Here is an 11,937-nt window from a genome sequence, read left to right as displayed (position 1 = left end):
AAAATACGTAATTCGAATGCAAATGTGTAGCGGAAAAAAGCCCTATAATGTTCTATGGTATGCATTCTTGTATTGTGAAAAATGAAAAATAGAAATATAAATATTAGAAGAAATGAGAATGTTTTGATTCTACAAGAATTAGTGTTGGTGTCACTAAATAGTCCATTTTCAACACCCCTGTCACATTGGTACAAATGAACTATGATTTACCCTTTTAAATATAACCTCAAATTTTGACCGAAATTGAAATACTTTAATCATATCGAGTTTTTCGAAAGTACTTAATTAATATGATTAAATGGGTTGCTTATAGGAAATCGAAACATGTATAAACCTACAAGTTTTAATTTGATTACCCATTATGATCAAATTTGTACATACAAGTAGGTTGTTATGTAAGCATGGTTTTATTGCCAGCTATAATTACTGCCCAAGAACAAACTACATATTTGAGGTTTGTAACCAATGCGTTCTTTGAATTTACCGCAACTTTGCATTCATGTAGAAACATGTTAATTTTGCAATACCGCCCGCTCGATGTGTTAATCAGTCGAAATCGAAAGCTGCTGTGGCAACCTCCATAGAGATCGATCCTCAATTAGTAAAACAGTTGGAATTAAAACCGTCAGTGTTACCAGGATGGCGACCAACGCCATCAACGGATAGATCAAACTTAATTCAACATTATATGAAGCTGTCGAAAATTCGTCTTACAGGTGCCTTATTGACAATTTTTATAATATGCTCATTGTTTGGTGTTGTTTTAGCACTTGTCGTTGTTACCTCCATGGCCGGTTATACGATGGCTCCTAGCCCGTTTGACTGGACTACCTTTACGCTATGTGTAGCTGGAACTGGATTAATGTCTTGTGCAGCAAACACTGTCAACCAATTTCATGAAGTTCCTTTCGATTCACAAATGTCACGCACTAAACATAGGATATTAGTCTGTGGACGATTAACGTGCGTTCTATATCAATATGTAACTGTTCCATCAATTAACAATTGGATTTGTAGGCCACTACATGCCATGACATTTGCAGCTGTATCCAGTACCTTAGGCTTGGGAATTCTCAATTATGGCGTGAATGGATTAACCGCATTCCTGGGACTGTCCAATTTGTTACTTTATACCGCAATTTATACACCGTTAAAACGAATCAGTATTTTAAATACCTGGGTTGGATCCATAGGTTAGATTCAAGTTTACAAAAATATACGAAAGACAGGCAGTAACACTGTTTTTAGTTGGTGCTATTCCACCTTTAATGGGATGGGCTGCATGTGCAAATTCTCTCGGGCCCGGTGCATGGTTGATGTCAGCACTTCTATACAGTTGGCAATTTCCACACTTCAACGCTCTGTCTTGGAACTTAAGACCTGATTATTCAAGAGCTGGATACCGCATGATGGCTGTAACAAATCCCGGTTTATGCCGTCGAGTCGCACTAAGACATACACTTGCCATAACTGGAATGTGTGCTTTAGCTCCAATTTTAGATATCACGAAATGGTGGTTCGTATTTTCTAGTGCACCTATTAATTTATATTTCGTTTATTTAGGTAAGTCAGTAATGCAATTGATTTGTTTTAACGATTTGTCATTTTAGCATACAAATTTTATAGTGATAGTTCTAGTGCATCGTCAAGGAAGTTGTTCCGATATTCGCTTATTCATTTACCACTACTTATGATGATGTTTTTAATTAGCAAGAAGCGTTGGGGCAATGTAGTGACAAATGAAAATAGTGAAAGTAATATAGAGAGCAATATTTTAAATGTAAATAGAAAATAAACATTTTAACTGTTTTTATTACATTTTAGCAGAAGGTATATACTTAATAGGACAGGTGTACTTAGGGCATGATATGCAATATAAAAGAGTAAGCTTAATTATTTGTGTGACACATACTACATATTATGATATCTCGAATAGGAAAGTATGTTTAATCAAAGATAACGGTTAAGTGTAGGAAATATTAGCCATGCTTTAAATACCAGTGAAATTTATAAGGAATTACTTCTATTCTTACACTATATGCGTCTACATAAACAACATTGAACTGTTCTACCCTGTATATAGAGCCAGCAACGCTGTCTATTTTTTTAAGAGGTTTAGTTTATTGTAACAGTTCATCTATATCTACCCCTTGCAAAATAAAGTGCGACATAAGTGAACACTCCCAGCAAGTTTTGCAGGCGGTACACCAACATAGCAATTGGAACCGGCTAAATAAAATTGTGAAGCAATATCATAGTCGATCCTGTGGTAACCTACCCCTACAGTCAGGCAACACGCCTTGACTTCTGAAACAAAAATACAATAGGTACGGTTTGTATACTGCACTGCTCGTTTTAGATTTGGACCATTCTGCGCAGATGTCGAAGAAGACCGGGAATTTTCATAACGAAGTTTGGGGAGAAAGTTAGCGTCGGTAACGGCAACGAGGTAAACGTTGGTTACTTTCTTGTACTAACTCTTAACATTGAATAAAAAATCTATTAACCATTGAATTTAATGTCACGAGTTGTTATTTACATTTTGCGTAAAATACTGATATTCGCAATTCAATTTTGTCGGCTAGGCGAGAAAAAAAATACGCCTTATGTAAGCTAGATGGCGCGGTTGTAATAAAATGTCAAAGAAGTTATTTCTTTTTAATTAAATAAGAAACATAAAATCGTCAACACTGATTTAACAATTAAATTTACCCTATGTTCACTTTATTTTACTGAATTCAAGGATTTATTTAATTACCGCGAACCTATAATACAATGTTTCGTGAATTTGAATACTTTCCCAATATCACGTGACCAATTCAAACGTTTCAAACTAGTCATAATCTCCCATTTACTTTCAATAACGAGCATCTGTGTCAATACATTTAACACCAAGATGCACTTTGCACTGTAAGTAGAAGACCGCTTATCCGTAATAAGTACCTAGCATTTTAACATACGTGATACGAGACTACCCCGAAGTTAAAATGTGTCCAGTGTGACTGTAAGGAATGAATAAATCTATTTATAAAACACGTTTTTTTAAAATACAAGATCATCAAGGATTTAAAGTGTGCCCATTGCGCTTTCGTCGCCAAGCATAAATCCAGTGTTAAAAGCATGTAACATTTGACAAGACATGGATACTGCGAAGGATTTAAAATGTAACCGGTGTGATTTTGTCCCTGAAAACACACATTCAATTTTAAAACACATTTGTTAATACACAAGACCAGTAAAAATTTCAAATGCGCCTGGTATTAATTACAACCCCTTAAATCCCGTTATTTTCTAAGGAAATAATGATAATCACGCGCCAGTGAAATACATATATATAAGAGAAGTATATGGATAAACGAGTGGACACGCCTATCGCCAACGTTAGTGGATGGAAATATACTTCTGTCATTAGTTGGGAACTAGGCGCTAATGCGCTTGCCTGTTATTATGTAGTGTTATTTACCAAGCATTTACTCCAGTTTGACATAACGGATTGAGGTTAAATTGTTTGTTTTGTTTATGAGTTATTGAACTTTTGTTTAATTTTAATAGTAAAGAAGCCTTTCATAGTTATATAAATCAGTATACGTAAGTGATACACAATAATTGTAAAGGAATACCTAATGTTTGGCAATTTTAGTGTGTTCATTACTTAGAAATAAAGAAATGCAGGTACTTGTGGGGAAAGTGGATTCTTCGGTTTCATGGCACAAGTAAGTTACAATGCAATTATCTGCAATCAATTCATTTATGCCATTGGTACTTGTTATTAGATTCCCAAGTGAAAAAAGCAACAAGAATCGGTGACTGCAAGCATGTGAACTATCGGAATTCGATGATGTAAAAACAAGGTTGTGTTCTCGTCATTTTAACCGCTATGACTGCATTGATTTGGATGCACGCAAGCATGATGGGGGCACGAAGTTATATGGGGGTCACTTAACACCTAAAAGATTTCCAACTCGACAATGTTAATTTTATTTTAAAATCAGTAAATGTCTTTAATTTAATTGTGTTTCTTTGAACATTGGTAATGTATCACTTTATATTATAGCTGATGCGAACTTATCCAATTTCAAGTTATATTCAAGATATAATCCCTATAGGTATATTATTTCAATTGCAATTTAAGTTTCTAAATCGTTACAAAGTTTGCCTTCGAAGTTGAAGGGTGTAACCGTAAACAAACTCCGCTGAGGAAGCTCGAAAGTTCTCCTTGAAAATGCTACAGTTTCCAAGCAGAACGATACGGAGTACCTTGAACCAGAACACACTGGGTGGCACGTGAGCGCTGATTTGAGTTGGCAGTGAAATCATTCAAGTAGGCCATTGACTGCAGGTCCCGAATCCTTGTGTGCCGAAAACAATGTTGAGGGCACAAAAAAGGGAAGATTCAAATTGTCGTCGCTGATCGGTGAAGATGCTAGTAGGGGAATCGAAGCGATATAGTCAACAGGTAAGAAACGCTTCGGCGGCGATTGGTCTTGGGAGGGTGGGCCTCGGCCAGCTAGTATACTTATCTAAAGACATCACAGGATCAGACAATAGTGATAGGAGTCGGCAGGTGGAATGGGGCCAATGTGGTGAATATGAACCTGCATGAAGCGAATAGAAGTCTGGGTGAAGTTTCCGAATGGTGCGTGGTTGTGTTTACATATGGTAATTGCACACAATAATGGTTTAATAAAATTTTAACCCTATTTTCGAGTTATAGGTTATGAAATTTGAAATTGGCGCTACTTAAAAGTAGGCGGAGAGAAGTAAATATTTACTTGGGGAGTTTGCGCATAAATACAGAGTTCAGGACTAAGGAATAGGGCAGCTCTCTTTTATGGCGAACAATTTGCACATTGCAATCATAGGCGGTTATCCCTTATCCATATATATATGGTGAAATGCCGGAAATGTCAACTCAGTTCGCACATGATCATGGTACGTTCGGTTTCGAGCTCGCGGAGTGGAGCGGGATCCGTTTAGATATTTCAGATTCGTCTGCGAGTAAACGAACGCTTTCTGCATATTTAGCGGTGTATGGAAACGTAATCAAAGTTTAAGGTTAGGTTACTTTTTGTTTCTTTTTTCATTACACCTCTTCATTTAAAAATGGGAGATATTAAACTGAAAATTAATAATGGGGAAGAGATTACGCTTCAACTTCCGGATAAGGAATTTTTAACGAGCATTTACAAAGGTAGTTAGACAATTAGGGAGTGACCATTACGCGAAAAGCTCGTTTTCGCCACCTTTAACAAATTTTCATCTATCAGTTATTCGTAATGCCTAATTTCATTTTTCATACCACGTACGTTCAAAACAAAATAACTTATTCTAACCCTACTTCCTTCAATCAGCTGTTTGAAATACGTGAGCTCGCTCAAAAATATCGGAGCAAACGGAGCGCGATCTTTCTGCTCTAGATCTAGTTATCGAACGATGCGCATCTGATCCTAGAGGTAGTTTCCGAACGATTTAGAGCAAAAAAATCGATCCGCGCTCGAAACCGAACGCACATCTGCTCTGTTGCACCGTGACTCCCTTCGGTGACTCTGCACCACAGAGTTGTATATACAACTCTGTGCTCTGCACTGTGCAATTGCAAGCGCGCTAGAATTTGAATTTGCGTTGAACTGTATTATAAGGGAAAGGGGTAAATATACGAGTAAAAAATATACTCGTGGGCCCACTTAGATTGCACCGTTTCGTAAAGTACTATTATTTGTTCTTGTCTTTTCTTACGCACAAAATTCTGCATTTTATTTAATTCCCTTCCGCATTATGTCTCACGTCCCAACACATAAAATAACCGATTACACAACGTAGGACCCATCGTGCCACCCGGTCCTAGTGTGGTCCTGGCCCACTGCTACCGAAATTCAAAAGTGCCGCGAATAATTTATAAATTCGTGGTCGCGAAACATCCGTCTTTTCGTCGGCTCGTGATTTTTTTCCAGAGTTGCCAACTTGTACATCAAAATTGCAGTGCCGGCTGAGGGGACCCTTACGATCATTTACATTACAATCCAAAGTGAGAAAGAGACGGAAAACCTCGTCTCAATCACTCACATTTATGGAGTTTTTTTTCTGACACCACAATCGCGCGCATTTGTTTCACAACGGATGCCCAACATCATCTGCCTATCTTTAACCATTTAAGAATTTCATTAAAGATATTGCGGACGACAACACGGCAATATACCTACCCATTTAAATTGTTCTTAATCATATAATATTGTAGTGAATATTCTAGAATAAATCCCGATCGACATCGAGGCGTCATAAAAGATTACTCCTCGGCGATAAGAAACTAAGGCGAATGTGACGCTTTCTTTCCGGGAAATATGACGTGCGTGTTCGGAAGCGTTTGGGAGCACTAGAGAATATTCTAGAGAGATTGTTGTTCGCCATATAAGCCTATAAATTGTGAGTGACATGACAAACAAATAATAGTTATTGTTATAAATTAATCCATTTCAAGTATGTTATAAATTTATTGTTAGTTAATTGTAAATGATAAATCACATAATTAAATTTAGGCTGCAATACTTATAATAAATGAGTGAGAGAAGTCCCACCCTGTATATACATAGGTACTAACCATTATATGTATAATACAATGTGTACGTTCAGTCGACGCAACTATTGACTAATACCGTCAAACGTGTCTGGATGCATGCGCTGTATTTTTTCAAGACAGTTGGAAGTGGTCCCATCTTTTACCGGTAACTGCAGGCCGAGTATAGGAAATTAATTAAAAATGGATAATTTTATTCGGGTTTGTATTGAATACAGCGAGGAGCTGGAAACTCCATATTCCATTTCCCAAAACTCCGGATTTCTGTATAAGGTAAACGCTTGATTTTGTAGAGATTTTGCCATTTGTAATTGCCGTAGGTCTTTTGTATATTTACGGTCGGTGTCGCAAATAAGTTTTGTAGGTACAAGTACCGTCATTTCTTCTGCTTTTGAAATTAATTGCTCTGTAACTCTTTTACATCCTTTGCATTATTAACCGATCCGTTTAGTTTTGTTTCTGCCCTTTAAGTATTTGCATTTTGTATTATAATTTAAGTCTTATTGTTTTCATTTGAAAATTTATCGGTTGGGCTCAGGTTGGGCTTTTATCGAAGTGACCCGCAGAATTCCTGGAGCTACCGCTTCTCCGATTGAGTCTATGACAGAGGCTACCGAGATCGACCCGCAGACCATTGCTACCGCCGACCTCGACCAGGCGCGTGATTTTCGCTTGGTGGCGCCCGAGTCCGTCCAGTCCTTTCGCCGGCGCCGTCTCCCGCCGACAATTGGTTGTCCCCTACGACCGTTGTGTTTATGAGTTCTATAGATTGTATCATTATTTTTTTTCTGTCAGTACATTTCAATCATTTCAGTTGCCTTTAATTTTAAAGCACACCGAATTTGCGCACTTTTCATCGCTCAGGAAAAGGCTTTTTTACACGACGCTCGTCCCTCGCACGAGTTGCTAAAACCGGGTAGACCCTTCTCGTATCGTGTACATTTCCATTTTAGTTCTTTATTAGAGTAGAGTGCCAATGCAAGTCGAGTGAATAGAAAATCAATCCTATTTACTGGCGCAAGTAACAAGTACTCGGTTTTAGCAACTCATACAAGTTACTAACGTCGTGTAAAGCAGCCTTTAAGCCAATGTCTCAACACAGTCGACAGTAAGTATGCGTCGGGTGAACGTGTACCCAATGATACAATAACCTACGACGAGTGAGACATCTTTGCAAGCTGGTAACCGCGCAACTTTTAAGAAGAAGGAGAAAGCTGTCTCGAGAGAGGCTTCTATTATTTATTTATTTATTTTCATTTTATTTATTTTATTTATTTTATTTATTTTATTTATTTTATTTATTTTATTTATTTTATTTATTTTATTTATTTTATTTATTTTATTTATTTTATTTTATTTTATTTTATTTATTTTATTTATATATTTATTTATTTGGCTTTTATTTTTGAGTGGGCGGGGTTTCAGCCATGGCTGCTCTACCAATGCCCAACCCACCATACATTTATAAATATACAGGTCCGATCCCAGATTCGAACCAGGGACCGTAGTCCAGCTTCCACTGATCTGTGCCACACGGGCCGACATAATAACAGTGCCATTTATATGTGTGTAAAGCGTTATTCGACATTATTTTTTCACTGAATGAATTCACTATACACGGTGTCCATTTTTCGAGTGCCACTATGGGGATCTCACTTATCTTAAGAGATAGAAAGTTGGTTAAATGGGGGCAAAGTTGCCAATTTTCGTGCTGAATAAGAATCTGAAAAGAAATTTGAAATATCTTTAATAGTTTTGAAGATATCGCAAAAAAACGAAAATTGTCAATTTCATTTTTCATTGTGCCCCACAAAAAATATTCCAAGGGAGACAGGTCAGGTGACCGCGCCGGCCAGCGCACGTCGCCATTATAAGCAATAACATGATTGGGGAACAATTCCGATAAGCATTCCCCAACCCTCCTAGCATTATGGGGCGGTGCGCCATCTTGCTGGAACCATATCGAGTTCAAACGATGAAGAGGAACCCATACATTAACGCTAAAACGTATTTGGGGTCGTCGTTCTTGAAATAGATGAGAATTTTCAATTGACCAGTAATGTTCATTGTCAAAATTTCAAAATTTTTACCGCTTGCAAAATTACTGTCTACATCTTTTAAAAGAACCATATTCGCTCAAGTTTTTATGCAGCAAATAAAAATACCTCAAACTAGATTGTTGCCGCTCTGGATAACGCTGGAAGTATGTTGCAGCAGCCATGTGGGCATTTCGATGAGAAGTGTAGTAAATTTGGATCATATCTGTTTGATCTGCACTTGAAAAAGGCATTTTCGCATACAACTAACATAAACCTAAATGGCACTACATGAAATAAGTCAACCTTTTGTTTAAAACAAAAGAACGTTTTCTTTTTCCAAAGCACTCTTCTCAAATAATTAAAAATTGTATTTTTAGGAAAAATGTGATACTGAACCACCATGTGTGATATATCGTTGTAAATAGAAAAAAAAACGCAATTTCAAAATGTGAAAATTCAAAATGGCGCCCATAAGAAACACTATAGTTGCCACGTGTTTCTCCGTCATCTTGAAAGTTATTAAAAACAGGATGCCATATTTGAAATCTCCATTAAAAAGTGTCTGAATAATGTGTTAATTAGGAATGTCTACTACGATTAGTTTATCATAAAAAAATTAAAAACGAAAATCAGAAAATCAAAAACATTTGAAAAAAATTAAATTAACATTGATTTCATATCTTAAGGGGTATAATATTTGAGTATTGGAGATTTGTATGTCCAGAGTTAAATTTAAGCACTGTATATGTATTTGCGAAGTAATATTTATGACTACCGTAGACCGTACTCTACTTTCATATATCCCGAAATTTCATTTTCGAAAATTAAGTAGCCGGCAGTCGTCGTGGGACACTCTGTATATGCAATTGTATTGTGTAGGCCAAGGTGGATTCATAAATCCAATAAATCCACCTTGGTGTAGGCGCAAGGAGAAAATTTCCGCTCATAACTATTTTTCAAATTTTTTTATGTTGCGGTGTTTTTATTTAGCAAGACAATTATTTTTTTTCGTTACATCAGATATCCCACGTACTTAGCTGTCTTGCTGCCTATTATTCGTTTGAATTAGAAGAGAACCGCATTTGAATTTTGAATTATTCCTAATTGAATTAAATATTTCCCAACATATAATTATTATTGTGAATATGGGTTTTTTTAATTTGCAGGTGAAACAGCAAATTCACAATAGCGTGTCTGCAAAACTTGTTCTTTCAACCATAACACAGCACGCGTTGTTTGCAACTTTGCATATAAAAATAAAACTTTGTGGCGCCGAGCGCATGCTTCTTTCGCGAGATTTCCCCGCTAAATCCTTATTTGAATCGTAGGTATTGGCTGGTGAATTCGCAAGCGAAAATATCCCTAAAGTGAAGGCAAACTTGAAGGAGAAGGACATAACCTAATTCAAGTCTGTCATACGAGGTGTGTTTTTGCTACAGGAAATTAAATTCTAAACCGTATTTTATATTTAATAATAACAGTGTTTTAAATTATCATAAATGTAATTAGCGATCTGGTAACGAGGGAGAATGGCAGGTGTTTTTGATTTGGAATTGCACGACGTTGAAGCTGTTGAGGTTGATGATTCAGACGACGATGATGTTATTGAAATTCAAGAGGTAAAATTGTGTCCCAAACCTTTTAATTAACATAAATAATTAAACAAACATTTGCTCCAAAAAACTTCTGCATTAAATACATCAAATACTAGAATTACTGTACTTGAATTTCACCTTATGGTAACTTCTAGGAAACCCTAGAAGTAAACAAGTTTGTTTAGATTTCATCTTGTTGAGTGGTTTTCAATAATGATAATCGTTTGCAGGGTGGATACGATCAAAACCCCAATGTAAATGAAATCATTGAGTAAGTGCTTAGGATCGTATTTCATTTTGTAAACAATTAAATCTTTAGGACTGACGACGTGGAGACAGTACAATTAACTGAACAAAATGTGAATCCCGGCCAAGATAAAGCCGGCCCACAGGATTTCGAACTACTTAAAGTATTGGGAAAGGGCGGATATGGCAAGGTTTTTCAAGTTCGCAAAGTGAACGGAACCGATGCTGGCACAATATTTGCTATGAAAGTGCTGCGCAAGGCTTCCATCGTTAGAAATCAAAAAGACACGGCGCACACTAAGGCTGAACGAAATATTTTAGAAGAAGTCAAAGTAGGTGCCCGAAGAAACTACAATGTCGCTAATTTATCGTTTTTAGCACCCGTTTATAGTCGACTTAAAATACGCATTTCAAACGGGCGGTAAACTTTATTTAATTTTGGAGTATTTAAGCGGCGGCGAGTTATTTATGCATTTAGAGCGGGAAGGTATTTTTTTGGAGGATACTGCTTGGTGAGTCATGCGTAATGCAACACTCCCGCCTTACCTATTTTTTTGCAGCTTTTATTTGGCAGAAATAATACTAGCTTTAGAACATTTGCATATGCAAGGAATTATATATAGGGATCTTAAGCCAGAAAATATACTATTAGACGCTCAAGGTCATGTGAAACTAACAGATTTCGGCTTGTGTAAGGAGCATATTCAAGAAGGCATCGTTACTCATACATTTTGTGGTACTATAGAATACATGTAAGTATTTAAGGCATCCTGGATGTCTGAATTTTGAGAAAATTGTTTAATTTTGAATTTTGTCGAGATAGTCCCCCTATAACATGGTCCATTTATGTGTTAGGATTCATTTGTTTTTTATGTAATATATTCAAATATTGTACTACAGGGTGTTTGAAAGTTTACGTACACTTACAGTTAAAGGTAAATCGAAATATCAAACTGAATAAACCAAATTTTACACTAGCCATTAGATAATTAAATTATCTATTATTCAGTTTATCATGTTCTTCAAACGATGATAAGTTGATAAGGAATAGGTAAATTATGTATCGCAGAGAATTGAGGGTCAAAGAGAAGAAACAAGCTTTTATTATTAGATCTCTTGAAAAATAAAACCATTTTTTTAACTTGCTACTACTACTGTATGATAATAAAAAAATATCTATCAATATTTAAAACTATCAATAATTTAAACTATAATGGATAATACCGACTAGAATAATTGATAACTTTGGTGTAAGGTCAGTATTTGATCCTCAAATGCATCTTCTTGTTTTTGTATACTAATTATTTTCTGTAATTATACACATATAAACTAAAAAAATAAATATACAAGGTGTTACAAATTTGACGCATTCACATTGCTAACTTTATAACTACAAGAGATAGAGAGTTGGATAAATGGAGGCAAAGTTACGTGTTTTAATGCTGAATAATTTATTTGTTAAAATGTAGTTAAACGAGTTCGTCTT

At 36.1% G+C, this 11,937-nt stretch overlaps 2 protein-coding genes across 2 annotated transcripts; both read left to right on the top strand.

The window, feature by feature from the left end:
• Positions 1-200: 200 nt before the first annotated feature.
• Positions 201-1,811, top strand: LOC116177240 (protoheme IX farnesyltransferase, mitochondrial-like). Its single transcript, XM_031496159.1, has 6 exons — positions 201-454; positions 506-716; positions 768-963; positions 1,018-1,193; positions 1,249-1,563; positions 1,611-1,811. The coding sequence occupies exons 1-6, from the start codon at positions 362-364 to the stop codon at positions 1,793-1,795; spliced, it is 1,176 nt and encodes a 391-aa protein (XP_031352019.1). The 5' UTR covers positions 201-361; the 3' UTR covers positions 1,796-1,811.
• An 8,146-nt stretch (positions 1,812-9,957) lies between these two features.
• Positions 9,958-11,230, top strand: LOC116176328 (ribosomal protein S6 kinase beta-2-like). The gene is made up of 5 exons (XM_031494836.1): positions 9,958-10,229; positions 10,436-10,476; positions 10,525-10,783; positions 10,830-10,963; positions 11,012-11,230. Exons 1-5 carry the CDS (start codon positions 10,140-10,142, stop codon positions 11,205-11,207), a joined length of 720 nt encoding a protein of 239 aa, XP_031350696.1. The 5' UTR covers positions 9,958-10,139; the 3' UTR covers positions 11,208-11,230.
• Positions 11,231-11,937: the final 707 nt, after the last annotated feature.

This window comes from Photinus pyralis, unplaced genomic scaffold (genome assembly GCF_008802855.1).
Source record: "Photinus pyralis isolate 1611_PpyrPB1 unplaced genomic scaffold, Ppyr1.3 Ppyr1.4_LG7, whole genome shotgun sequence".
Classification (NCBI taxonomy): Eukaryota; Metazoa; Arthropoda; class Insecta; order Coleoptera; family Lampyridae; genus Photinus; species Photinus pyralis.
This window is presented reverse-complemented; position numbering and strand designations above follow the sequence as displayed.

What these genes read in the sequence shown, in the direction of transcription:
- LOC116176328 (XM_031494836.1), top strand. Translation starts at nt 10,140, where the DNA reads ATGGCAGGTGTTTTTGATTTGGAATTGCACGACGTTGAAGCTGTTGAG. An exon ending in ATGTTATTGAAATTCAAGAG is followed by an intron (nt 10,230 to 10,435) that starts GTAAAATTGTGT and finishes AATCGTTTGCAG; the next exon opens with GGTGGATACGATCAAAACCC. An exon ending in AATGTAAATGAAATCATTGA is followed by an intron (nt 10,477 to 10,524) that starts GTAAGTGCTTAG and finishes TTAAATCTTTAG; the next exon opens with GACTGACGACGTGGAGACAG.
- LOC116177240 (XM_031496159.1), top strand. Translation starts at nt 362, where the DNA reads ATGATCAAATTTGTACATACAAGTAGGTTGTTATGTAAGCATGGTTTT. An exon ending in GTCGAAAATTCGTCTTACAG is followed by an intron (nt 717 to 767) that starts GTGCCTTATTGA and finishes GTGTTGTTTTAG; the next exon opens with CACTTGTCGTTGTTACCTCC. An exon ending in TTAGTCTGTGGACGATTAAC is followed by an intron (nt 964 to 1,017) that starts GTGCGTTCTATA and finishes TTGGATTTGTAG; the next exon opens with GCCACTACATGCCATGACAT.